The 27,400-nt window shown below is 44.8% G+C and overlaps 11 protein-coding genes across 11 annotated transcripts; 4 read left to right on the top strand and 7 right to left on the bottom strand. All coding sequences in view use genetic code 12, as the record gives it.

Moving 5' to 3' along the window:
* Positions 1-12: 12 nt before the first annotated feature.
* LODBEIA_P16660 (uncharacterized protein) lies at positions 13-2,859 on the bottom strand (the record flags this gene model as incomplete). The annotated part of the gene is made up of 1 exon (XM_066971579.1): positions 13-2,859. The coding sequence occupies one exon, from the start codon at positions 2,857-2,859 to the stop codon at positions 13-15; it is 2,847 nt and encodes a 948-aa protein (XP_066828604.1).
* A 3,642-nt stretch (positions 2,860-6,501) lies between these two features.
* LODBEIA_P16650 (uncharacterized protein) lies at positions 6,502-7,860 on the bottom strand (the record flags this gene model as incomplete). Its single annotated transcript, XM_066971578.1, has 1 exon — positions 6,502-7,860. The coding sequence occupies one exon, from the start codon at positions 7,858-7,860 to the stop codon at positions 6,502-6,504; it is 1,359 nt and encodes a 452-aa protein (XP_066828603.1).
* A 1,042-nt stretch (positions 7,861-8,902) lies between these two features.
* LODBEIA_P16640 (uncharacterized protein) lies at positions 8,903-10,195 on the bottom strand (the record flags this gene model as incomplete). Its single annotated transcript, XM_066971577.1, has 1 exon — positions 8,903-10,195. The coding sequence occupies one exon, from the start codon at positions 10,193-10,195 to the stop codon at positions 8,903-8,905; it is 1,293 nt and encodes a 430-aa protein (XP_066828602.1).
* Positions 10,196-10,374: 179 nt separating this feature from the next.
* Positions 10,375-11,478, bottom strand: LODBEIA_P16630 (uncharacterized protein; the record flags this gene model as incomplete). The annotated part of the gene is made up of 1 exon (XM_066971576.1): positions 10,375-11,478. One exon carries the CDS (start codon positions 11,476-11,478, stop codon positions 10,375-10,377), a length of 1,104 nt encoding a protein of 367 aa, XP_066828601.1.
* A 450-nt stretch (positions 11,479-11,928) lies between these two features.
* Positions 11,929-13,029, bottom strand: LODBEIA_P16620 (uncharacterized protein; the record flags this gene model as incomplete). The annotated part of the gene is made up of 1 exon (XM_066971575.1): positions 11,929-13,029. One exon carries the CDS (start codon positions 13,027-13,029, stop codon positions 11,929-11,931), a length of 1,101 nt encoding a protein of 366 aa, XP_066828600.1.
* A 1,276-nt stretch (positions 13,030-14,305) lies between these two features.
* LODBEIA_P16610 (uncharacterized protein) lies at positions 14,306-15,178 on the top strand (the record flags this gene model as incomplete). Its single annotated transcript, XM_066971574.1, has 1 exon — positions 14,306-15,178. The coding sequence occupies one exon, from the start codon at positions 14,306-14,308 to the stop codon at positions 15,176-15,178; it is 873 nt and encodes a 290-aa protein (XP_066828599.1).
* Positions 15,179-15,374: 196 nt separating this feature from the next.
* On the bottom strand, positions 15,375-16,286 carry LODBEIA_P16600 (uncharacterized protein; the record flags this gene model as incomplete). The annotated part of the gene is made up of 1 exon (XM_066971573.1): positions 15,375-16,286. One exon carries the CDS (start codon positions 16,284-16,286, stop codon positions 15,375-15,377), a length of 912 nt encoding a protein of 303 aa, XP_066828598.1.
* Positions 16,287-16,534: 248 nt separating this feature from the next.
* LODBEIA_P16590 (uncharacterized protein) lies at positions 16,535-17,641 on the bottom strand (the record flags this gene model as incomplete). Its single annotated transcript, XM_066971571.1, has 1 exon — positions 16,535-17,641. One exon carries the CDS (start codon positions 17,639-17,641, stop codon positions 16,535-16,537), a length of 1,107 nt encoding a protein of 368 aa, XP_066828597.1.
* Positions 17,642-18,948: 1,307 nt separating this feature from the next.
* On the top strand, positions 18,949-20,457 carry LODBEIA_P16580 (uncharacterized protein; the record flags this gene model as incomplete). The annotated part of the gene is made up of 1 exon (XM_066971570.1): positions 18,949-20,457. The coding sequence occupies one exon, from the start codon at positions 18,949-18,951 to the stop codon at positions 20,455-20,457; it is 1,509 nt and encodes a 502-aa protein (XP_066828596.1).
* An 804-nt stretch (positions 20,458-21,261) lies between these two features.
* Positions 21,262-23,355, top strand: LODBEIA_P16570 (uncharacterized protein; the record flags this gene model as incomplete). Its single annotated transcript, XM_066971569.1, has 1 exon — positions 21,262-23,355. The coding sequence occupies one exon, from the start codon at positions 21,262-21,264 to the stop codon at positions 23,353-23,355; it is 2,094 nt and encodes a 697-aa protein (XP_066828595.1).
* An 882-nt stretch (positions 23,356-24,237) lies between these two features.
* LODBEIA_P16560 (uncharacterized protein) lies at positions 24,238-27,336 on the top strand (the record flags this gene model as incomplete). The annotated part of the gene is made up of 1 exon (XM_066971568.1): positions 24,238-27,336. The coding sequence occupies one exon, from the start codon at positions 24,238-24,240 to the stop codon at positions 27,334-27,336; it is 3,099 nt and encodes a 1,032-aa protein (XP_066828594.1).
* Positions 27,337-27,400: the final 64 nt, after the last annotated feature.

The following is a 27,400-nucleotide window of genomic DNA, read 5'->3' as shown; positions in this document are numbered from 1 at the left end:
TTTGGTCTTCTTTTACACCTCACAACTGCTCAATTCCTCTAGAATTCTTTCATTCATAATTTTTACCGTGCTGAAAAACAAGCTTGTGCGTGTAGTTGCCAGTTTGATACGTCTAAATTGGGCAAGTAAGCAATTGTCACGTCGCAATCGACTCAAGGATTCAGTCAAGATTTCGCTCGTGGGCACATTCATCTCCACATCTGCGTCTCGGTCCTTTCCGTCGTCGTCATCATCGTCATTGCTATTTAAGAAATCGCCCATCTCATCAAACTCGTCCTTGATGGCTGTAGGTGGGTTGCTTTCGTCATTAAAGATGGATGAGTAGTGATTATCCATTGAAAGGCTGAATTTTTTCTTCTTGCTGTCTGGTACTGGTGGCTCCAGCGTCGCGGGAACAACTTCACTAGAGGCAATGGTAGTTTCATTGAGCACTTCTTTCCAATACGCACCATCGCTGGCGTTCCTCACTGAGTTCCAGATGAAAATGGAAATCATTAAGTTGATAAATAGCTTCAAGTTTTCCTCATTCGACTCAGTTTGATACGTGTAAAGCTCCTGCACCACAAACTGCGCCAACTCAAACTGGTTGTGAAGTAAATAGTCATCAAAGCTATTGAATATTGGCGTTAGCTGCAGCTGCAGCTGCAGCTTGTCGGCACTAAAGATGTTTTTAAAATTTTCCCGAATGTTCCAAATCTTGTCAGAAGCCAGCGGTTGCACTTGATAGTGCAAGTGCGGTGCCACCAACTCGGACAATTGAGCGGACAACAAGCGCAGTTTCAAAATCTCAGGACCAACAATGTTCAAAATCATCTTGAGCATGAGTGTGGATGAGTCGCCCGGGCCTTGCAAGTTTGTATTGATGAAATCGGTGATGATTTTGCTTTTCAAGTCTCTTTTGATCAAGGGATCTCTTAGCATCCAGTGGATCAAGCATACCCCCACCGGTATTAGGAAAATTTGCGATAAATAGTCCAAGCCGTTACTCAAGCTGGCGAAACTAATCTTGCCAATGTTTGTGGCTTCAATTGCTTGCTTGTAGAGGACGGGCACCAACTTGTAAATCTGTTTGACATTCAAACTCTTCATCAACTCATCCGATAATCCGTCGTTGGACTCGTTGAACAATGCCCCGACCCACTCAGACACCAAGGTGTTGTAGTTGGCGACAATCATCGAGTCTTCTTCGTCAATCTCAGCGGGCACTCTGTTTGTGAGATTGATTCCAAACCTATAGTAGAATGAATTGATAAATGTGACTGAAAACGAGTTTTTGATATCGATTTTGGAAATATCAACCAGAAATACTTCCAAAATGACTAAAATGCTGAGCAATGCGATGCCGCAATACGAATAAAGTTCCTGAAACTCGTCCTCGTCCGGATCAATGCTGAATTGGTCATAATCGGTATAGTCTATCAATTTCTTGACAAGGTCGAGATTTGTATTGTAAACTATTATGTTTAACAATTCAATATTGTTCATCAATACTAGCAAGAACCGGCTCAATTTCTCCTGTTCCTTTGATTTCGAACCTGGTCCCGGTCCCAACCCCATGAGCTCGTCAATGGCGCCAAGGATCATGTACGAAGCTGCTTTCTGCAGCTGATACGTCGTGAGCGACTTGGGCAAGTCACGCAAAAACAAGACGAGTCCATTTTCATCGAGACTTGTGAATCCCGAGTTGATGTTGGCCAACTCTTCGCTGAACTTGAACCTCAACTGCGTGCTGAGTTCTACAAACTCCTTAGTTTTCGATCCAACCGCGTCCGCAACCGCATCCACAACCACGCTCTTGAAATTGGCATCTGAATTCGGCAACTTTTCACTTACAATCTTTATGCTCTCTTCATGGTCAATTTTCAAAAGCTGAAAAATTGGCGGTACTCTAGTCAAGAGAAAGTTCTTGACATTGAACAAATGGAACCCCGCCACATTCAAGGTGGCAGCAAGAGCTTCACACAAGGATCGAGCAATGTGGTGTTTATCCGACTGTCTTTGCGGCGAGATGAACTCCAGAATGAAATATTTCAAGAATACCCCTGGTTCTTCCAACTGCTGCAATTGCTGAAAGTCTTTGGTGAATTGATGGATCCAGTACAAGCTCTTGATCAGCAAATACGAGTCCAATTTATTATGTATGGTCAAAGAAAATGGGGCAACATCAGCAAATTGACCTGTGCCTCCTTCACTTGCGTCTTCAGTCCTCGACAAGCTCATGTCTTCCAACTTTTGCAACAGGCCCTGAGATAAAATCGACATTGACTTGCTTCTTACCCTCGTGAGACTATGCGATCGGCTGTTGTACTGCAGGGCCAGCAAGATGAACTTGACTAGTAGCTTATCCCAAGTCTCGGCCGCTTTCTGTATCACCAAGTCCGAATGATGGTCCATCAATACTCCCATCAACATGGCAATTTGATCAAGCACCAGTTGCAAAAAGGCGTGTTTGTCCAAATACGAATGCACATACAGCGGCAAGTATTCATAAACTGTCGATTTGAGCACTTCTTGATTCACGAGGTCGCTCTTTAGCAACACATTACGAAACGCTGCTAAATACCTTGCTTGAAACTCATGGTCAATCTTGATCAAGTTGGACCAGAATCGCGCCGCGTTGGATTTGGTAGTCAAGGACAGCTCGGCAAGAAGATGTAGTCGGTGGTCCTCGAGCTCTCCACTTGTGGAGACGTTGACAGGTTTCAACAACTGGACAAACGCGTCATCGTCGATGGAGTGTTTGGAATTGAGTTGGATCAGGAGGAGGATGTAGGTTTTTGTCGAGAGTTTTTTTTCAACTGCTTTGTCCAAGAGTGTTGCCGGCGTAACGTCTTGCAGCATTGCAGCCTTATGGGCCATAAATGTGTACTGTGCTGTACTGTACGTGGGTTGGTCCAACTTTGGTTGTAAAAAAAAATACACACACCCACTGGTGGACACTTTGCGGCAGTCTCGTGAAGTAAAGAAGAGAAAGGAAATAGGAATAGCGAGCAACGTTTGGAGCAGGTACCCGAAACCTCTTGTTGCAAAATCAACCGTCAGTTTACTGGAGGGAGATATACACACACTCACCAAGTAGAAAGTAATTGCTGGTGGCGTGTCTCTTCTTGATATCTCGGGTTTTTCTTCTACTCTTTTTTGGGGGAATTTTCTTTGCAGCCGATGAAGAACGTCTTGTATTAAGAAAGAAAAACCCCATCATGATTTTTGACGATGAGAGGGTTAATCATGGAATGAGTCTGAGGGGGTGGGGTGGTGAGGAAAGTACTTGATGTGAGAGGTAACGGATGTGCTGATGAACCGGGTCGACTTGGTAAAAATTGTTTGAATCAGAGAATACGATGTGAATCCAACTTTGATTCTTCGTGACCTTGATAACATCCGCCTCCCCTCTCTTGCACTTTGGTTCATCAACTATTTCAAGGCTCTCTACTATGTATAGATAAAGAAAAATTGGCTTCCAGATTATGGTTAGAATTAGACGAAAGAAAAAGAGTTGAGAAGTTAGTCGAGTCGGGGGTATAAATCTCCCAGCAAATCTTCCTTCCCCCCCCTGAGATTATCATCTTCCAACGGGCTAACGACAACTTGTCAATATCAAAAACCAAAACATCAAAAGCCCGGAAAAAAACCCGGAAAAGATCTTGACAATCACACGAGGTGAATGTCTTATCCTTGTCCAGAATGCGCAAGGGAGTTTGACAGCAGGGAATGCTATTCACGACACTACGAGAGAGTCCATTTGTACAAATGAGAGGCAAAAAGCAAGAATTTGGGGAAAGATTTGCTTGAAAACGATAAAGCTCATTGCTGCTTTCAGTTGCAGTTTCAGTTCTGGTGTAAGTCATGGTCTGTGACCGAGCGTATGTTTAACCAATGCAAGAATGAAATGAAAAATGTACATGTGTATATATAGTTAGCGTCGTCTTGGAACACATTTTTGGCTTCACGATTTATGGTTGGAATTGCGGGGCCGAAACGACAAAAAGCGTCAACCTAGAGAGTAGGGTGAAGAAAGATGCTGGGTATAAATATCTCCTCAACGGATCCAACATTGCAATTTCTCACAGATCTTTTCGAACCTAGCCAAAATCACGGACTCGTTGTATCTAAGGAGACAGTGATATGCCGCACAGAGTCTCGTACCGTTCCAGGATACGTGGAGAGCAGTTTGAGAAGAGAAAGTATCTAACACCTCATCTCAACTTTGACCGTTCTCCGTGGCCTTGAAACCAAAGTAGAAGAGGGAAAAGCTGCTGCTTTCAGCCTCGTCAGTGGAGTGTGTATTTATTTCGATGTTTTAAATGAGCCATATCGCCCTTCCTACTACACCATCCACTGCTTAAATCTCACTCTACATGTACATATATTTGTATTCAAGTTTATAAATACACAGTTGAGATACAACTGTGGCCGGACGAGACAAAACTGCAACTGGATCCTTGATTAAAAAACTCGGATCGAAGCTGGATACGAGGATAGCTTTCGTATCGTCTTTTTTTAAGCTTCTCTGTAAATTTAATCAGGATCCCCTTCTCCCGTGATGCTCTTTTAGTGTCTTTGCTCCTTATCGGGAGCTGATGACGGCATTCTCATCTTTTTGCAATGTTTCTTGACGGTGTTTCGGTGGAGCTGTCGTTGCATAGACAAGAATCCCACCCAGCCCACTAAAGTCGAGCGGTTTTGAGTTGGAAATTCACACGGTGATAGCGGTGGAGATGTCGTTATATGAAAATCTCGGTGTTGTGAGAAGTGCAAAATCTATTTCGCAGCCAAGTTGCCGTGCTTGCTCATGGGACTGGGGCTCAAGCAGCTACGCAAAAATTTGAGATCTGGAACAGACACAATCTTCTTCTTCATCAACTGATATCTTCGTGATGATTCCTTCCCTCTCCTTCACTTTCTCTACCTGTATCTTCTATCCACAACTCACGCCATGAATATTTATGGTTAGAATTAGACGACGAGGGAAGATTTTGTATAAATACCCCCCTGCTCACCCCCTTAACTTTTCCCATTCCATCCCCTTCAACAACAACAAGAACTACAACAACTACAACAACAAAAAGCACAGTTAATGGAGACGGAGAATCACATCAGACCAATTTTGTTTGACTGCAAAATCTGCGGCAAGTCGTTCACATCGACGTGGAAGCTAACTAAACACGTCAAGAAGAAACACCACGTTGTACTATAACTTCAGGGGGGGGGGGGGGGGGGCTGACGTCAGGAAGAGGACATCCTAGCTGTTTGAATTATGGTTTAAAAATTAGACGAAGAAGTAGAGAGTGACACGTATGCGTATCTAAATACATCAACATGAATATAAATATACATTCCTATTCGATATACACTTCCCTCGATTCTTCTTTCAATATATTGTAGAAAGTGCCAAAAAAATTAAAGAATTTGGGTGACTCGTGGAATGAAGAGTGAACAGCGGACCGAGCCCGTTTTCATCCATTGCAAATTCTGCGGCAAGCCGTATACTTCGATGAAGAACTTGCGGAAACACATGAAGAGAAATCATACTATCTTGGTATAATGTTGGACAGAACGGCGGACTTTGAGGCATGAGACCATGAGTTCATGTGGTTGGACATTAGACGCAATTGGAGACGTGTGATGGATCACGGTACTAACGCACGTCTACTTAGCTACAAATGCCGGAAGAGGGGGGGGGAGAGACCAAAAAAGGGCAGCACTTGTAAAGACTGAAACAAGGTCCGTCTGGAGATGAAGCCCCCTTCCCCCAATGGGCACACTTTTTCGGTGGTGGTTGTGGTGGTAGTAGAGATGCTGGGTCAGAATTTGCCGAGTGTTCTTCATTTAACCACCCACAGATCTGTCTCCTCAATGCTAGCTCATTCTTGAAACGCGAGGAACACTGATTCATCTCTCATTCTAGGCTAAATAGACGTGGTAAATACAATATATCCTGAACCAACGGGACTCACCGTGCAATCACGTGACGTTCTTCATCGCACTCAGAAGAGAGGGTCCACCCCATTTACTTGTAAAGTAATTAAGTCTCTATTCATGACAAACAATATAATTATATATAGATATAGATATATGACACAACCCCCCTACGCCTGTCTTCTCCATTGAAATAACTTGTTATAAAACCAACCATTTTTTAATTTTTTGAGTTTCTCTTATATCTTTGCTGTGCAAAATTTTTTTTGAAAATATTCCATTTAGAGGATTGACCGATTAACAATTAAACAAAAACACTCCTCTTTCTAACAATACACTTTTGAACTTGAACTTGAACTTGAACTTGAACTCGTGAATAAAAAAAAAAAACATCAAAATCAAACAAAATCAAACACTGATACCTAACAAGCCATGCTGAAAATGACCAAACCGATATGTATAGATATAAAAAAATAAAAAAAAAAACAGAACAACACAATAATAACAACAATGATTGAAATTTTTGAAATACAATTTGGTTTTTTTTTTTTTAATGAAGAAAAAAAAAAATGACAATCTTGATCACCAAATCTTGGATGAGCCAAAACTTGATGCCAATTGTCCACCGTTTGGAGCTCCAACCGTGTGATTTGAGGTTGGTTTTGCCCAGATTGAGCCCGTGGTCATCGTCGATGGAGTGGAGTTCCCATTTGCTGTAGTGGTAGTAGTACCCGTAGTAGTATTGACATTAGTTGTAGTAGTAGTAGTAGCGCCATTCCATATTTTGCTACTGGTGGAGCCAGTCGTCGATAACAAGGAAGGCGAGTTGAGAAAACTTGTGGTGGTGGGGGTAGCCGATGGGATACTGGTGGACAACAACAAACTTGGCGGTGAGCCCTTCTGAATCGATGTTCTTTGGTCTTGAAGAACGTTGGGAGAATTGTCAAACACCTTTGGGAAAACGCTCGGGGTGGAATCCGACGATGAAGACGTGGAGCTCACCGAGTTGTTGCTTCCATTTGACATTACAAAGTTGTTTTGCAATTGCGACTGAAAACTGCCTCCCGTGGTGTTTTGGCCAATGAAAGATCCATTGGAGTCGTCGCCAAATACTTGAGGAGGTGGCTGCGAAAACATCGAACCTTGAGCAGATTTGTAGACATTGATACTTTGCTGCTGGGAAAACGGATGGTTGGCAAAATGCTGCTGCTGTTGTTGATGTTGATGTTGATGTTGCTGCTGTTGCTGCTGCTGCTGCTGTTGTTGTTGTTGCTGTTGTTGTAGCTGTTGTAGCTGTTGGTGCTGCTGGTGCTGCCTCTGGTGCAATACATGTGCTTGGCCCAATTGCTGCTGTTGGAAATGCATAATAGGTGCTCTTTGGTTCTGGTGCACTCTTTGCTGTTGTTGCTGCTGCTGCTGCTGCTGGGCTTCTTGATGTTGCTTCTGGGCCAAAGCGGCTTGTTGCTGCATCAAGTAGGTTTGTTGTTGCTGGTGCTGAACAGCTGCCGCTGCCGCCACAGCTGCTAGCGCATACTTGTTTTGCTGCTGTTGCAAATGGTGTTGGTGATGGCTACTGCTATGGTGGTTATGGGCCGAAAAGTTGTTGTTGTTGTGATGGCCATATCCTCCTCTTCCGTGCCCTTTGCTATTTGAATAATTGTTTAAATGATTCCCACTACTCATGTGACCATTTTGGTGACCATGATGGTTTTGGCCTTGACCTTGACCTTGACTTTGGGACTTGTTTTGCTGCGGATGAGGGTGATGGTGTTGGTGGGGGTAGTTCTGATGATATCTTTGGTTCTGCTGCTCGTTTTTGGAGTTGTTCAAACTGATTTTTTCAATAAGCTCCAACTGACAACTGAATGCAACAGTCTGTATCGGTCTTTTAGGGTACGTAATCGCAGTGGAGGAGGTAGCAGTAGTAGCTGGAGTTGACATTGATGAAATGCTATAGTGAAAGTATAAAAAAAAAAACCAACAAAGTATTAAAATAAAAGGTCCCTCTTTGCTAATAGATGATGGAATTAAACTGGTAATTGTACAAATCTGGTGAATGCAAAATATCTGAAATACAAAGTGCAAGCAAAGAACACCCTCTTTCCCCCACTCAAGGTAACGGTTGGAAAAAATGAACAAAAGACCGAAATGAAATGAAGAAAAAAAAGATAGTCCCTTTTCTATAACCAAAGCGTTGTCGTTGTCGTCGTCGTTGTCGTCGTTGTCGTTATAAAAGGCCGTTGTCTTTGCTTGAAAACTTTTAGTAGTCAAAAAAACAAGTAAAAAAAAAAAAAGAAAAATTGCACACGATTGCCAATAATGAATCCGCCAGCCCAAACAGGTTGTAAAAAAAAAAAATTCTTCCAGGAGATATAAACTAATATATACCTGGCAAACCCTGTTCTGTTCGTTTGAAATTCTTCTTCTTCTTCTTCTTCTTTCCTGCAACCTGTAGGTCGTGTGGGCCTTTAGATTGAACTGTTGGGGAGGGGGGTGGGGTCAACTAAGGAGGTATGCTAAGCTTGATGTACTGGGGGGGGATTGTACACTGTGGTGGAATGTAAGTGTGTGTCTTTTTTCCTTTTCTTTGCAAAGACTTCTTCTTCGTTGCCCTGGCTGTCGCAAAAGTGTGTCGCATTTTCTCCAGTGCGCGTCACTGTTTATAAGAGAGAGTGAGTGACGGGTTTGAGTGACGCAGATTTGGCAAAAGAGACTGACCAATGGCAGCTTGCCTTGTATGCAGTATCATGTTCTTTTTTTGCTCTTCTATTACATTGACAATTGGTAGCGCCGTGGTAAGTATCAGATGAGGTCAATCGCCATGGGGATAACGTCGATAATTTGTCATACACAGATGAGTTTTTCCCCCCTCTTATCAGCTGGTAATACAAGTCTAAACTTGTTACTACTAGTATAGCTACGAAATCCACCACTGTGTATATTCTATTCATAACCCCACCTACACACTTTTTTTTCACTACCTCTAACTACTTGACGATGAAGCTGCAGTTTGCCATGAAGGTATGCCGGATGACTTCTTATCGTCGCTTGCGCTAGCATTGCCGCTGCCACTGTTGTCGCTCTTGTTGGCACCGCTGTTCAACTGCCATGGCGGTATGCCAGCACTTTTGATTTTTTCCTTCACTTCCTCCTCGGTGTTGGCCGCTGTCGATTGACTAGCTTGCTGCCAAGCAGGTATGCCAACGTTGCTATTGTCATTAGCTGAAGAAGACTCGTTCTTGGGCACGTCTTCTTCTTGCTTGTGCTTCATTTGCCATGTTGGAATACCGGCTGCCGTCAAGCCTGCTTCTGTGACATCACTGCTTCTCGTGCGGCCATTCGCTGGCCTTGTTTCAGCTTCAGTAGCTGCAGCTGCAGCTGCAGATGTTGGTGTTGATTTTGACGCCGAGTCCTTGGCTGGTGTCTCCATTTTAGCTCTAGATTTCTTCAAAATGTCACTAGCGGATGGAATCGACGAAACGGGAGCAATATTTCTCGCTCCCGTAGCGCCTCCTCCGCCATTGCTGTTGGCAACTTCACTTCTCGACTTGATCAAGTTCTTCAAACTCTGCAACTCATCACTCAACTCCTCCAACTGTTCATGGACGTTTTCCTTGTAAAACTTCATGCTCTTGTCGACGGAAAGACTCAATTTATCAGTCTCCAACTTCATAAACCTCAAATCGTCATCAAATTTAAGCTTGTCCTTGTTGTACTTTGTAAGGAAATCGTTGATATTTTCAATCACGGTATCGACATCTTTCAACTTCTCCTCGTTCAGAGCCTTGATTTCCTCTTGTTCTTTAGTCAACTGTTCAAGGATCTTGTCAATCTTGATAAACTCCTCATTAATGACTTCTTTATCCTGCTCAATTGCCGACTGCGCTGGTGGTATGATTGCAGGCACCAAATAACGAGTAATCACCAGGTACAACCCGTAGGTGACTCCAGCAGTTGCCGTGGCCATTATGAAATAATCCTTCCATGATCTTTCCGGTAACGGAGGAGCAACATTGTAATAGTCCAAAGGCGCATTCTGCTGCTGTGATGAGTGGTAATTCGACGAGGAGCGAGTATTTGAATTGGTCGGGGTGATTGTCGAGGAAGAACTTGAGCTTGAACTTGATTCGCCCTTGGCCCTGTTCAAGGCCTCTTCAATCTCCTGCTGATTCAACCCCTTCGACTCCAAAAACTCAATCTTTTTGGTCAACGGAGAAGAAGCAACATTCGGATCCTGCAAAAACGCCACCGCGCTGTTTATTAGCTCGTCGTTCATTTGGATTTGTTTCACTTGTCCTACTTCCAAGATTCGGTTGGTCCTTCTTCAAGTTTGGCACAGGTTCTCCCCACCCCGCCATTTTTTTTTCTCTTCCAGCGGATAGACAATCGAAAAATTTATGGAGAAATCAGAGTCTCGTCACGTGACGGTTCTACCATATACGTTTACCATGTACGTTATGCAAACCATTCTCTAACCCATCTACTTTTGATCAACTCTTCGTATATACACCAGCTGATCCCCGAGCTGACACCCTTCCTGCCCAACCTCAAACTCAAACCACGAAACAAGTTCTTCAGACCGCCTTTCTCGTGGATCAAGTCAAGAAACGTTTTCCACATCGAATGGCTATTAGTCAATTGCAATCGAGTCTTGATGGCGTCAAACGGAGCAGTTATCGTGGTGCATGTAGTAGCAGCCAACACAGCGGCAGTCGAGTTGATTATGCTCGAGTGGTGTTCACTACCTAGATTTCGTGGTATCAACCGTGGAAGTATATCATTTTTAAATGACTCGTATGTCAAAACGTACAAGCCCGCATAGGGACAATCTCTCGCCAATGTAGCAGCGGAACCACGAAAAAAGTTCTTGAGCGATCCATGGCGCGGCAGGATCACGGAGCTGGTTCCCGTGCCCGTGACACCAGCCGCTGCTCCTTCCTTGGACGCAAGGGGGCCCCCCTTGCGAGTGTCATCCAAATACACCCCCGAGATGCCTTCATACATCGAGTTGTAGTTGTACAAGTTGCTCTCAAACCTCGTTTTGATGATGGTGATGGGCATGGTGATGTATCCCACAATGGCCCTCGCCACAAACCCCGTGGTCAAGTTCTCCATGGGGGTCAACTTGGGCAACGCCGACGAGTTGGACTTGAAATTCAATTTGCGCTGGCCCTCCTTGTGGCTTTTCAGCCTATACGCTGCCCACGAAGACCGCATCTTGGACAAAATCGTGAAATATAACCCTGCGCCAATGGACGTGCGCAATGTCAGGGGTAAGGTGCCACGCCACAAATCCTTGACTTTTCTCAATTTCTTCAATTCCTTCGCAAGCGATGTCCGCACTTCGTGTTTGTTGTTGTGTTGCTGTTGCTGCAATCGAGTCTTTAGCAAATCAAACGGCTGTAGCGTGATTGCTGAAACGAGCCCCGCCACTGCCCCCGAGACCATATGGGCTGCTGCATCGGGTGACTTGATTGCCGAAGCTGCTGCTCCATCTTGCTTCTTGCTAAGTTTGGGATCGCCATGACTCGTGTCGGATGATGTTACTATAGAAGACATCTATCAGTCATGAGGAAAAAAGAGGGAGTCGTAGCTTCTGCGATCCAAAAGATAAATGACCACTGGAGTCTGTGCAAAAAATGAAAAAAAAAGGAAAAAGAAGTGATTGGTCGGCTCCCCACAATTTTGGTTGTTGGTGCTGAGAAGAAGTGGATATTTTTCGATTGCAAAAATTGAAAAATGCAAGAAAAAAAAAAGTGCCAGCGAGCAATGTGAGCTATAGGTGTGTGTCTACTCTTTGCACGGCAGGGGCAGGCAAACAGCTTGTGGCCGTTTTTTTTTTAGTTGTTTTTTCCTCTCTTCTTCTTCTCGGGACTACAAACCTCCGTGGCTGATTGAGCGGTGTATTTTATGGATTCACTGTCAACAGGAGGTGTTTATCACTGAAGTTGCTGTTTTTTGGTTTGTTCTTTTTTTTTTTCCTTTTTCTTGTTCTGTTTTTTTTTTTTTTCATTTACAAAAGCTCTCGTATACATCGTTGGGCATTACAAGCACTGGTTCGATTTCAGCAAGGTTGTATTTGTCTCGATTCCATAATGATAAAGCAGCCAAGGCGAGGTAAGTGTGCATTGGGTCTGATGTGGCGTCCGGCACACTGGAAAACCCTCCCACGATGGGATTCTGCGTTTTCTCCAACAAGTATTGCTCTGCTAGGTTCTGGTTTATTAGGTTCAAATTGAGGGTCGGATCCATGATGCTCAAACTCCCGTTGCACCACCACGAATAGCATGTATCGCTCAACTTGTTTTCTCTGCCATTGAAACCACCAATGTCCTCTGCTCGGTGGTACTCATAACTTTTTAGACCACCTTGATGGAGTATTTCAGGGTAGGAGACTTGCCGGTGAATAAGCCAGTTTTTGCTGCGATCCAAGTCCTGAACGTTGTATCCCAAAAGTTTCAAGGAGGCAATTGCGCAAAATGTGTAGCCCAAATGCGGTTCATCAAGAGGCTGGAAGCTGAATCCTCCGTTGACACTTAGCCTGCTCAATATGAACTCGCGCGCCAGGGGCAAATCTATATCGTCCACCAAGGCGGTTCGTTGCAGCGCAAGGTGTCGTATGACCAATGCCATATAACATTGTCTCACGTCAGTCTCGCCGAACCCAATGTCGTTGACGGATTGGACAAATCCTCCCTTGTTGGCTCCGTTTTTGATCTGGCATTTTATCACGTAGTTGAAAAGTTTCTGCCAATCTAGCCGTTTGAAATCGGAGCCTAGAATAATGAGAATGTATAGTGCAAAGAAACAAGCTGATAAATCGCCATAATCGTATTTTCCACCGACAGCTTTGAAATATGGAGTTGACCTAAACGTCTGGTAGTGCCCGCTACCCCCGTGACCCTTGTTTATGAAATACGTCTCCCATATGCAATTTTCATGATATTTGAGTTCCTCGATGCTGAAATTGAACCTCTGGAGTAGTTTCAATCCATGGAGACTAAAGTATATAATCGCCAACTTATTCGAGTCTTCCGACGCTGCCTGGGCCGGGAGTGCAACTAGACATCTGTTGAAAAACTTTTCGTGCTTGGAGTTGTACAATTGCATCTACTGGTTGGTGGGGGTATGTACTCTAAAAGCATTCGCCATACTTGGGGCTGGTAGGAGAAGTTGATCCAAGTATTGTCGTGAATCACATGACGCGTCTTGGCCCATTTTTTTGCGACACACTCTCTACGATTCTGGATTCACTCCTCGCCTCCACCATCCTCCATCAACCACCCCCGACACATACACCTCTAAGAAACAAACAACAAAAGGGAGCAAAAGCCTCGAGGCGACCCTTGTTTCGTTGTTCCTGTGCAATGATCGCGTCAGATGCAGAAAAAGTAAGTTTTGTCTACATTGTCAGTGCTGGTGAGACCCCTTTCCTCCCATCGAAAAAGCCACGATTGCAAGAATTGCATTCCGTTTAGGTAAAGCAAAAATCCAAACTGTGGGGATATAGTAGTGCACTTACTACTGTACTTACCGCTATACACAACTTGACCGGTTGGAGTTATACCAGAACTTGGTGTATTCGTTTATTGCATGTGGATGCAAAAACAATCTGACAATTCTGGAAACGGATGAAGGGGTAGAGTGAAATTGCGAACCAGTTGGGACGAAAAGAGGAAGAGCATTCAAACGTGGATGCAGTTTCTAGTAAACATGTGGCAACCAATTGAGATTCCACACGTTTTGCTGAATTCCTCGTAAAATACACCATGTTCAAGAGCAATTTGAAAAGGTTTTCCTTTTTTCCCATTTAGAGAAGCACAGCCTCGTTGAAACCATACGAACGTCCACCTCAGGTGCATCAATTCCATACGGTGGCTCCAGCAATTGACGCTCACCACGCCAGAACGTGAAACAACCGCAGAGTGGCCTCTTCTTTCGCCTTTTTCAAGACCGGAACTTTCCAAAAGCAGACAAAAAATACCCTGTGCAATTTCACGAATGGGAGTTTTTTTTTTTGTCTTCGTCTTTGTCTTTGTCTTTGTCTTTTGATATTGATGTTTACAGTTTCCATGCCTGCCTTGTGCCTGAGAATGTTTGCCATGGAAAGGGTTTTCTAGATGGTTGAGGCGCGGTGCATGGCGAAGGAACACACCACACGCACGCACACACAAACAGTCGTTTATGGAGGATGAAGCCGTGACGCGTCCCTCTCGATGGAAAACAATGAAAAAAACCCAAACAACATGGAGAGAGGACATTCAGAGTCACTGATCATGTATATATGGGGGTATAAATATATATATACATGAGCCCCAAGTTCCTGGGTGGAGATGAAAGGAGACACTTGCAAGAACCACGAGGAATAGCACACACGAGAAATAAAATGAAAAGTTCAGCTTTATTCGTCATTGCATCAGCAGTCTTGACCGCTCAGGCAAGAATCCTCAACAAGGGAAGGTTCCTTGGGTTAGCTGCCAGAGACGATTCAACTTTAACTTACGATGAATTGACACCAGAGCAGAAAGCTGCTTATGCTCAATATTTAGAAGAATATGGAGCTGCTCAAAATGACACTGCCACCCAATCAGGTGACGTTAACAGTGCCGGAGAAACTGAGTATGTTCCACCTATCGTGGCCGCTGCTGCCGCTCCTTCCAACTCGAGTGCCGGATCTGATGCCGGTTCTGATGCCGGTTCTGATGCCGGTTCTGAAAGTGGACCCGACGCTGGACCCGACGCTGTTCCCGCCACTGCTCCTGGCGCTGCCGCTGTACCACTTGCTGGCTCCAACTCCACTGCTCCTGTTGCTGCTGCTCCTGATTCAGCTTCAAACTCCACTACTCCTGGTGCTGGTGGCGCTGCTACTGGATACAACTCGACTTCTCCAGCTGCGGGCGGTGCCACCGAATCTAACTCGACTTCTCCAGATGCCGGTGGTGCTACCACTGGTTACAACTCGACCGGCGCTGCTGGTCGTGCTGGTTCCAGTGGTAAGAACTCCACTTCTTCTGCTGGTGGTGCTGGTGCCACTGGTGGTAAAAACTCAACTGAAGGTGGCGCCGGCGGTGCTGGTACTGGTTCTAGTAATAAAAACTCCACTGAAGATGGTGCTGGTGGTGCCGGTGGCAAAAACTCGACTGGAGGTGGTGCTGGTGGCAAATCTACATCTTCAAAAGGTAGTGCTGCTGGATTATACTCCGAGCCAGGTTTTGGGTTGGCTCTTGCTGCAGGTGTCATTGGTGGATTGTTGATTTAAAGAAAAAAATTTCCTTTTTTTTTTCAATTTGCTATGAAAATGTTTATTTTAATGTTTTATTTTCATGTTTTATAGTTTTTCTTTTTTGATTCTTAGTTTTTAATTAATTCGTTTCACGGAAACAGCTTTGGTTTGGAAAGTGGTTGCAACGATGGAAAGAGAAACGGAGTAATCTCTTCTTCCTCCATCTTGACTTTTACACGTATTGACTCAATATTTTCAACATGTTTACCTCGTAGCAGATTAGCTCGCCAACTTTGAATGGTGTAATGACGGACATGATAACAGGAAGCGACGGTGTCGGTGTTGCTTCTTCACCACTACCAGGCTCAAGAACCGAGCTGTAGCAATAAAACTCATTCTTCCAATTCTCAACGTATTTGCTATGGTCATGGAAGAGTCTATCGGCGTTGATAGATATCGCATCGCACCAATTTAAATCGATTCTATCCCATTCACAATCCAGTACCACCTCGAGATTTCTTTCCCCGCTGATGCCATCGCTGATGCCTCCGCTGTATTCCTCCTCGGTGAAACTTTCCATCCCACTAAAACAAAAATGCGACAAGTCAACATTCAACCCACACCCCAACAACTTCGTAAACGCCTCTTTCAAAGTCCAGAGTAGATTAAACTGGAAATACGACCCCACGCTTTCATCGTCGTGAAAAATTGGCCTGAATTGGTCCATGTAGTTGACATCGCTCACATTCTGATACCGATGCGATAAATCCACCCCGATGGGATGACGTTTGGTGACGGCGACAGCGACGATGTCGTTCGAGGAGCTTGAATTGAATTCAAGTCCTGCAATCATCGGCTTGCCGTACTCGGTGTATCGGTACACAATCTCTTGGAAATGGGGGTTTTGGAGAAGGAAATTGAGCACGTATCGCGTGAAGAGATGAGTCACCAATGCCTTGATCTTGCATGGTGGTGACGCGAGGGATTGGATCTTGGCCTGCGCGGGGAGGTCATTTAGTAGTCGGAGTGTCGTTTCGAAGTTGTAGTCGTCTTGGAGAAAACATTCAAGGTCACGATTGATTTTCACTGTGAATATAACCACACTGGAGTCTGTGAGGTGGTTTAGTACGCTTGGGTGCTGCATTCATCGTGGTTGATGGTGCAACGGTCGAAAAAGTTTGGTCTCATCCTGAATCTAATCTCAACCGCGCGGAAACGCGCAATCTTCTTAAAACCCCACTATCGGAATCATATACATAGCGGAGTCGTTGTTGGTCCTGCTTTGAGATATCAAAAGGCAGCAGGATAAAAAGTACAGTAGAAAGTGATGAAAGTTGAGAAATAAATAGGATGTCTCTATCACTCTATAAAAAACTGTTCCGTCAACCTTTATTAGTTCGCCGCAGTGTAAAACTTGAAGTTACTCTGCAGTTCGTATGGATGCTCCTTGGCATACTCGAACGCCTCAACAATCACCCGTTTGGCCTTTTCAAACGAGGCGTTGGAAATCTGATAATGGAACGCGACCCGTCCCGAGTAAACTTTCACTCCATGTTTGCTGCTAATTTCAACGAGCTTCTCGGGGTTGATCTTGTTCGCAGCAATATCAACAAATACAAAATTGGTATCGACAGGGTGCTCCAACACGATGCCGTGCAGATGGCACAATTGCCCCAATTCTCGAGCCATATCGTGCGTCGCTTGCAATTTCGGCCAGTTTTCATCAATGGCCACAATGGCCATACTAGCCAAGATCCCGCTTTGTCTTATGCCTCCGCCATTCTGTTTCTTGAAATGGTTAGCCTTTTGGATGAACTTGCGAGTGGAGACAAGCACGGTGCCTATTGGCGCCCCCAAAGTCTTGGAAAGACATAGCGAGACACTATCGAAATATTGGCAGTATTGATCGAGAGGGATCCCCGAGGCGACGCTCGCGTTCCATAATCTTGCTCCATCGAGATGCAACTTGACATTGTTTTGTTTGCAGAAGTTTGAAATCTCGCGAATCTCCTCGAGAGGGTACACCATCCCGTGCAAGGTGTTTTCCAAACAGATCAATTTTGTCGGGGCCCCGTGAATTTCTCCGTCATCAGGCACGAAATGAGGCAAGATGTCGTCCTGGAGAGTGAGATACTTGCCGTTCTTGGGGTAGATGGGCTGCGGTCTAGCTTGCGTCAATGTAGTTAATCCGCCGGCTTCGTGCTCGTATACATGTCCGCGCACATCGCACAAGACGCTATATGGAGGTTGTGCCAAGTTGACTCTCATGGCGATCTGGTTCGATAATGTCCCGCTCACGCAGAATAGGCCTGCTTCTTTGCCTGTTAGTTTCGCGACTTTCTCTTCCAACTCCTTGGTTTTGGCGTCTTCGTTGTATACTGCGTCGCCCACGGTTGTCGCTGCTAATGATTGGAGCATTGACATGGTTGGAGTTGTGAATGTGTCGCTGCGAAAATCGTTGTGGGCGGGACTTTGCCCTGCAAACGCTGAGAAGTCCATAATTTGATTAAAAATTAGGGCAGTAGGTTGGCTTGGTCAATAGAGTTTATCGATTGAGTTTATCGATAAGAGATGCCGCTTTGACGTGAATCAGAGATAATGATGGTGATAGAGAATTTCTATTTTGGTTTTTTCAAGCCTAGAGATCCCCTCGCTTGGATTTAGGGGGGAAAGGCCCAGGGCAACCACCGGGCCACGTTCAAAGGTCAACTTGAATACTACGAAGCTGGAGTTGTCCTTGGCCCTTTGAAAGGGCTGAAACCCATATATTCAAGGGATAGCACCTTTCGAAGCTCAGATGAAATGTTGATAAATTTTGATGAAATTTGCCGCTAATGAAATGAAAAATCTTTTGATAGTATTGTCTGTACAGCTCCGAGATAAGCCAACTGTCGCAAGGGCAAATACAACGAAATCAACGTCTACTCTACTCGATCCTCGTTGAAATCTCGAAAGCATTCAAGCTGTACCCTATCAAGCACAACCAATAGATATTGCAAAAACAAGCGCAAGACCCTAAAAAATATATCTATCACGGTACATGTGCACATCATCAGCAAGAATGTCTGAAAATAAACGTACTCTCGGGATGCATTGATCTGTAAAGCCCCCGACCCTCTGCCCAACCCCGACTCCGACTACTACTGCAATCTATCCATTTATTTTTTGTCTTTTTGATTTGTATTTGGACTTGCCTAATGCTGTTTTAATACTGCTTTACTTGTATCTGCTAACCGAAGTTCGTCTCGGATCGCATTTATTGACCCGATTGAGTAACTTTATGATCCGCGAGCCGAACCTTTTTCCAATCCACGATATCAGTGAAATTTGAGAGGTTTTTTTTTTCTTCAAAAAAAAGAAGGACACCTTGGTGGTTTGAGAAACTTATCAATGACTGGATAGGCCACGGGCTGGGTAGTAGTTATGGCTTCTTAAGCTAATCGAAATATCTTGAAGCTGTAGAGGAATTGTCAAAAATGGTGCTCGAGGGGGGCCTTTTCGTCTTAGCGGCTCTCTGCGGAAATCGGGAAGGCGAGAATGCGCTTTGGGGGGAAAGGGGGGTTAGATGACACAAAACCGCAATTTTTCAACCAATTCCTGCAAAAGTAAGACCCCCATAGCCATCTGCAATTGTCCAATGTTTCAACCCCGTTGATATAATTACGTATATCTACTTCTATCTACCCATATATATATATATTCAAAGACAATTCCCACTGGATCTTCAGTTCAATTTTTTTTTTGTTTTTTCCGTTTCTCAACACATTCCATTCCATACCCCTAATTGTACTCTCTCGCGTCCAGCAATGTCACTTGAATTATCTTATCCAGTCACTTTACCCGACGGCCAGAAATTCGATCAACCTTCAGGTTTGTTCATCAACAACGAATTCGTCAAGTCTAAAGCGGGCAAGACCTTGGACTCGATCAACCCGTCCACGGGCGAAGTCAACGGCTCCGTCTATGCAGCCGAGAAGGAAGACATCGACGTGGCGGTGGCTGCCGCCAAGCAAGCCTTGCCAGGATGGAAAAAGAACTTTACTGGTGTCCAGCGTGGAATCATGTTGAACAAGATTGCCGACAAGTTGCAGGAGCAGCGCGACTTGTTGGGGGCCATGGAAGCTTGGGACTCGGGCAAGAACAAGGACAACAATGCCGTTTTCGACATTGATGAGTGCATCTCGACCTTTAGATACTATGCAGGCTGGGCCGACAAGATTACCGGAAGATTAATTCAAAACGACCCCAAGAAGTTGGCTTATACTGTCCACGAGCCCATTGGGGTTGTAGGCCAGATTGTTCCTTGGAACTACCCGCTTGCCATGTCTGCGTGGAAGTTGGCGCCTGCTTTAGCTGCTGGCAACTGTGTTGTCTTGAAAACTTCGGAAATCACGCCGCTTTCCATGTTGTACGTGGCCCAGTTTTTCAAAGAGGTTGGTTTCCCTGCTGGTGTGGTTAACATTGTCTCGGGTTATGGTGCCACTGCCGGCTCGGCCTTGTGTGTTCACCCAGACGTGGCCAAGATTGCATTTACTGGATCGACTGCTACTGGTAAGTTGATTGCCAAGATGGCTGCCGACACTATGAAGTTGGTGACTTTGGAATGCGGTGGTAAGTCGCCCTTGATCATTAGACAAGATGCCGACTTGGAGCAAGCTGTCAAGTGGGCTGCCGTTGGTATCATGTCGAACCAAGGCCAAGTTTGTTGTTCAACTTCAAGAATATATGCTCACGAGTCGATTTACGAGCAGTTTTTGCAAGATCTTGCTGCTCACGTTGCCAAAGAATACAAGCAAGGCACAGTTTTCGAGCCCGACTGTGTTGTTGGACCACAGGTGTCCAGGCTCCAGCGCGACAAAGTGTTCAACTATATCGAAATTGGTCGATCCGAAGGAGCAAGAGTCGTGTTGGGCGGAGAGAAGAATGAACAGGGCGACTTGTCCAAGGGCTTCTTCATCAAGCCCACCATCTTTGCCGACGTGAAGCCGGAAATGAGGATTGTGCAAGAGGAAATCTTTGGTCCTGTGGTTAGTGTTGGCAAGTTTTCCACCGACGACGAGGCAATCGAGTTGGCCAACGGCACTTCGTACGGCTTGGGTTCCGCGATTTTCACCAGAGACATAGAAAAGGCACACGTCATGGCGGGCGAGATCGAGGCTGGTATGGTCTGGATCAACTCCTCCAACGATTCCGACGTGCGTATACCATTTGGTGGGGTCAAGATGTCTGGTGTCGGCAGAGAGTTGGGTGAGTACGGGTTGTCCATGTACACACAGGCCAAAGCCGTCCATGTCAACATCGGACTCAAGTTGTAGACCTGCTTGACGCCCATGGCAAGATTGACCATTGGTTAGTGTAGTTAATAAGACACGGTGGTCTCTAGTATAAGGCATCAAAACTTATCACATGCCTCTGTTTACATTTGCTGTCTGTGTCGCGACAATCCAGAAGTAAAAATACGACATTGAACTGGTAGCTCCCCCCTTCGCTCTCTCTTATGCTTATCACCAGCGCTATCATAACCGTAGATTCACAGCAAGATGTGTATCTGCATTTTGCTCAGTCTGTTGTTTATGTTGTTCAAGGCTTGCTACTGGATCTCAGGGAGTCGCCTTGAGTCAGCTCAGCTCATCCACTCTTTACATCCCCGCAAAGAGTGTCGAGTGATTGGCTCATTCCAATTCTATAGCCCCTGGTCTATCGGGGGTCACCTGGTAGCACACCCTCGTAAGCGAGTTAATATTTTTGATGTATTATAAACTCACACCGCCGGCTCACCATTGCAAGAAAGCAAACAGACAGGGACAGAGGGGACGGATATGAAACTGGGAATAGGCCACTTGTACTGTTGTCGTTGTAGGTCCCGTGAATATCTAGTCCAATAGCAGTAGTTTGCTGTAACAGTAGCAGGAGAGCTGTTTGCCCCGTTGACATCTCTCCACTCAAGACTGTAGACGTTTAAATCCCGTCTGTGGTGGAAAAAAAAAAGGGACGGAAACCACCAAGATGCCAGATTTATACATGCCAGGAGACCCAACCAATAGCCCAGCATTTACACTCACATTTACATTGACGACTACTGCAAAGACAACTGCAACTCCGCAAATTGACATTTCAACATGTCGACGCCCAAGAATTCTCAGCAACTCTTGATAAACCAGCTATATCTCTATTTGAAGAGCAACGGGCACGACGAATCGGCTGCTATATTGATGAAAGAAACGGAAAACATTTCATCGCCTCATATAGCGAAACACAACGGCAAACTCAACGGCAACGACATTAGTGATAATGGTATCGGTAGTGGCAATGATGGAGACAATCAAGATGGAGATGATGAGTGTATACTATTGGATTGGTGGAGTCTTTTGTGGACCATGCATAGTGCTTCGAATCCGGAATTGAATCAGGTTTTACTTAATCCAAACGTCAATAATGCTATGAACGGGTTGGCTCCACTCCCGTATCCAGGACTTCAACAGCAGCAGCAGCAGCAGCAACAACAGCAGCTCCAACAACAAGTACTCATGATGCAACACCAGCAGGCTCAAAAGGGCCCCCAGTCTCTGCAATTCCAACAGCTGCAGCCAATGCAACCAATGATTAGGAACCAACCACCACAGCAACCACCACAGCAACCACCACCACCACAACAACAACAGCAACAGCAACAGCAACAGCCTCCACCGGCTATTCCAAAAGTCCCATCTCAGCTAAGCCGCCAACCATCTATGATGCAGCAACGACAAAAACCCCTGGCCAACGTGCAACAAGCACGTAAAGGAGCTGCTCAAAGTTCGAAATCCAACGACAATTCACCTGCTATGCCAAAGCCACAACCACAACCGCAACTTAATGCATCATCTTCGCAGTCGTCAATAAATAAAAACTTGTCTTCTGGAGTTCAAATGCCCATTGGAACCAACATGTCGCCTGCAAATGTTAACCAGGTACAACAACAGGCCCGGCTACAACAGCTCAAAATGCAATACCAGCAAAACAATTTGACACAAGCTCATCAGCAACAGCAGCAGAGAATTCTGCTGCTGCCGTCGGGTCAAGGCTTTGTTGCTGGAAATCCTGGTGCTGGTCCCATGCCACATACTTTTGTCAGTCCGCAGCAACAACAACAACAACCTCAACAGCAGCCGAATTTCAGCCACGGCCAACCTTTTGCCCAGCCTCAAGTTGCCCCAAATCCAATGCAAAGGTCACCTGCAATGGGTCAGGGTCAACAGGGAGCTCCAACTAATGCATCTCAAACGCCAATGCAAAAACCCAGCCAAGCGCAAGCCCAAGGCCCGCCTAGAGAAGCCAATATTCAATCATTGGATGCTTATCAAATGACCTTGTGGCAGATGGAAAATCAAAACAACATGCAAAGACAGAGGTTCTTGCAGCAGCAACAACAAGAACAACAGCAACAGCAGCAGCAACAGTTACAACAAGCTCAGCTAGCTCAGCTAGCTCAAAAAAACCAACAAGGGCAACAATCACAAGCTCAGCAAGTTTCAAGAGTTGGAGATGAGTCTAATCCTCAACGAGATGCTATATTTGCAAATATACTGCCCAACCAAAGACAACAACAACAACTACAACAACCCACGCCAGCTCAAAGTCAACAAGGCAATAGACCAGGGCAAAGAGCACAAGCCCCTCAACAGCAGCAGCAGCAAGGGCCTCCACCACCACCGCAGCAACAACTGCAACAACCACCGCAGCAGAATCAACAGAATCAACAGCAGCAACGGCTATCGCAACAACAACAACAACAAAAACAACAACAGCAGCAGCCACCACAACGACAAGAACAACCTCAGCCACAACAACTCCAGAAACAGAACCAACAACCTCAGCAACAACAGCCGCTTAATATACAGATGCCACTTTCAGCCACGGTTAATACCGGTGTTGACCCTCTGATGGACGATTCCTTCTTCTCCGCCAATCTCATCTTGGACGATTTCTCAGCCATAGCAGGCCAACCGCTGCAACAACAACTGCAACAGCAACAGCCATCGCAACCGTTGCAACCGGGGAATTCAGACGCATTGAATGGTATTGCCATGCAAGGCATAGTTAATGGTTCCAGCAATAACGGCAATGCATCAGCAGCTGCTGCTGCTGGATCTTTGATGGGATTTGAGGAATTGGGAGACTCATTTGGCACTGATTGGTTCAGCTCGATGGGGTCAGGTCCCGGGTTTGAATAAAGAAAAAAGAGAGATAGACAGTTGGAGACGGTGGTGCCATTCGAATCATCTGACTCAGCTTTATCCAACAGAGGCATCAGATTATGAGATTCACGAAACGATTTTTTTGTCCTTTTATTCTTCGCAGTCAATGTGAAGATGCTGTTTTCTTACAACGCCCTCCTTGTTATTATATGTACTAGGCAATGTTTTCATTCCCGGATACGAAGGGGTGCTACGCTGTATTAATAAAAGTATATAGAATTCCGCAATATACATAAGGATTGAACCGGGGCACAAGCTATAGCTGAAACAATAGAGTGAAATGAACCCATAACAAATCAAATCAGATCAAATCAAATCAAATCAAATAGAGCCGAAACGGCACGGCACGGCGCAAACGACAACCGGAACCTCTTCGCCTGTACATCGGCTTCCTTCCCATCGTCGCCAATACACTTGTGCCTTATTATTGTTGCCACTTCCGGCTGCCGTCGTGGTGGTGGTGGTGGCAGCTGGCCTGCACCACCCGGTGGAGGTGAGCTTTCTAAGCGCGAAAATCCTTGAAAGGGGAAAAACATCAACCTTACTCCAGTAGAACCCTTTTGCAACAGATTTCTCGAAACACACTCTTCAAAGGCCAGAGGAAGAAACTTGCACTTCTTGAACTGCCCCAACTCACAGCCGAAGGGAACACTCGTGGATAAAGCGGTTAGGCTCTTAGCAGATACAAACTTCGTCCATTTCCGCCTTTTTTTCGCGTTGAATTCACCAAGCCAAACGAAAACAAGCATTCACATGCGTTGCCAAAATTGATCAAGTATAAACAGTAGAGCTGAACACCATCCTTCAAACACGCAGACACAGTCGCAAGCACAATCACGTCCACAGGATCGTCGCTAAATGAATTTTAACAAATTCAATCCGCTATCGACTGAATTCATATACCGGCCCAAAGATGACGATGCAGCTCACATTGCGACTAGAACCTTTCCATCAGATGTCAAGAGGCCAGCCTTGGAGATGAACAGTGCCGATGTTGGAGACTGGGGGATAGACGACGACGACATACCTACAGCAGCAACAACGGCAGCAACATCGGCAGCAACATCGGCAACAACAACGGCAACAGCATCAGGTATCGCTTTCAGTAACATTTTGTCCCCCGCAACGAGTTCTTCAACTGCTACGGGTCAACATACGCACCAACAACCGGCTCAGCAGCACTACTACCAATATACAACTCCACGGCAAACGATGAAGCGACAGTATCTGGATCATCTGTATAGACAGACGCCGCTTTACGAGGACCCGTTTATGCCCCCGGAACCAACTTATGTAAACCACCGACGGCGAAACTCCAACGTGCTGAACAACTCCTCGGGGTTGTACCAGCTGTATTTGAATCAACAACAACAACAACAACAGCAGCAGCAGCAGCAGCAGCGGCTATCGTCATCGTCACCTCATCATCATCATCATAATCAGCACCCGGATTATGCTTGCCTGCGGGCACATTCACGAGCGCCGAGTGTCATTGACTATTGTGAAGCCACGGGGAATGTGATTGAAGCAACGACTGATTCAATGACCAAGTTCATCAGGAAATATCTATCATTGGAAAAGAAATTGGATCAATTTTGGGAACAGTTTCGATACAACTTGATCATTTCAAACTTGCTTGATGACTCAATGATTTTGAGTAAAGATAACCCGGATTTGGAGTTGCAACGACATCTTGATACATCCAAACTGCGCGGGGCATTGACGCAAAATTTCAAATTTAGCATCAATGATGATGGCACGAGATTACATTTGTTGAGCCTGGATTACCAACTCACCTATAACTTGCAATATGACGCTCATCATTCCGTGATAACCATCACAAGTTTGATTATTTATTTGCTTAAGCAGCAGCGAAACATGCAAATCCCCGGTCAACGGCACATGAGCATGGACTCCCAGTTTAAATTGTTCAAGATTATTCTACTATTTGCTTCAAAGTTGATCAAAGTACGCAAATTCAAAATCATCGTCAAGACCAATAAAGTGCTTGAATTGTTGAATGCATTTTTGAAATTAAACTACGCCATGAATAAAAAATTGGTCTTGAACATGATGCAACTCAAGCGTGGCAAGTCTCAGAGCACGAAAATGGCAATGGCAATGACAATGGCAATGGCAAATGGCAGAAGCGAGGGTCTGACCTTACCCTCTTCCTCGTCATTGTTGTTGAGCTCGCTATCTTTACTAAATTTCAATTTGCGGTGTTTGGTGACCAAGTTATTGCCACTTTTAAATGGAGATTTATTTCAGCAGTACTGCACGATACACAATATAAATATTGCTATACTTACTCAAGATTTCCAAAAGGACATAAATAGCGGTGGTGGCAATAGTGATAGCGATGCAGACGTTGAAGAAGTTCTTTTCAACATCAACAAGTTCAATCAGTTGAGAAAATTGCTCATTTGCCAATTGCTAGCTCTAAGCGAGTTGCCAAGTCCCAATTTCTTTACATTCACCATTATGGACCAGTTCAACATGAATGAAGAACCATCACATAACCACTTGAACGCAGTGCAGATATTGGATTTGCTCCAAGATGTGCTAACTGATCACAATTCAATGATTTCAAGTATAAATCTCGCCTTTTCCAAAAGCGACCTGATTGCGCAAAGAACAAGAGCTTCACTTGAAGAAACCGTTGCAATGTCGCCGCCACTACTGAGTTTATCTCAATTCACGGCAAAGCTAACTAATTTCACCAACAATGTCAACTATTTCACCCGATATAACAAGTCCTTGCCAATTGAAAATGTCGATGAGCAGTTGGAGAAGCTTTTAATCTTTAAAAACTTTAACGATGAATTGAATCACTTGAAAATGCTACACAAGCAGACTCTAATTGAACTTAACCAGGAAGTCAACCCCGAGATCAGTAACATTGCTGCATCGCCCATGTCTAATATTACTTTATCTCCGCAACTGAATGGAGGTGGATCTATTCCAACAAAGAGTTTCAATCTCAAAGCATTTCACAATTCGAGAAAAAACGTGTCCTTGCCATCTCAACCACCAGGCAGTGCTGGAAACAGCACCAGCCCCACAACCCACAGCCACCCACTCTCTCTCTCCCACGACCATAGCCATGGTCACGGCCACAGCCAGACTCAAAAAAATTCATTTTCAGCTAATACACCAAAGCAGAATGAAAAATACAACCGTCTTTCGACTGGTTTGCAATTGGGTCTACTCACTGTTTTTGAAGAAAATGGGTCCGCACCAACAAATACACCCCATGCCAATTCCAATTCCAATGTGAATGCCAATTCCACGGCCAAATTTAGAAACTCTTCGTCATCATCGACAAAATCCTCCTCCATTTCCAATCCTTATCCTCAATTACTACCACCCCCAAAAGTATCATGCGATGAAAATTACATCAACATGCTCCCCTTGGCAAATCAATTTGAAAGTTACAACAAACCAACTTTAGATCAACTCAACGCTACGATAATGCGAAGGAAAAACAATAATACTAATATTGTCAATGGATCTATCAAAAATAACAATCGATATTCAAACGTTTCTGCCACCAACAATAATCGGTTCTCGTTGAACTCGATTCAGAGTAACGTTTCAGAAATGAGTGATTTGATATCTACGCAATTGAGTAGTTTCCATGGTGATCTGGTAGAGAAGGATGACAATGATGATGATGATGATGATGATGATGAGGGTGCAATTCGAGGTGTAAGGAGTGAAGAAATTGAAGATCAAGATAACGGCAAGTTGAATGCTGACGAGTTAAAGAGGAAATTGGAAGCTAGTTTCAGCATGATTTACGATTTGAAGCACGAGAATGAAAATTTGAAAAATGGCGATGCTGAACGCATTGCACAGAAACAAGATCAAGATGCTCATCACGAGGAACATTACGTTGTCAAGATGCCAAGTTCCGCATTCTTAAATGACTTGGAGCTGAAATTGAATAGATAGGTCTTTTTGGTTTTTTAATTATCTATGTTTTTTTTTTGGCCAAAAAGGCTCAATGTCTGATTGC

The sequence above is a fragment of the Lodderomyces beijingensis genome (assembly GCF_963989305.1).
Source record: "Lodderomyces beijingensis strain CBS 14171 genome assembly, chromosome: 2".
Taxonomy (NCBI): domain Eukaryota; kingdom Fungi; phylum Ascomycota; class Pichiomycetes; order Serinales; family Debaryomycetaceae; genus Lodderomyces; species Lodderomyces beijingensis.
The sequence above is the reverse complement of the archived record's forward strand: the minus strand, read 5'-3'. Positions and strand labels throughout refer to the sequence as shown.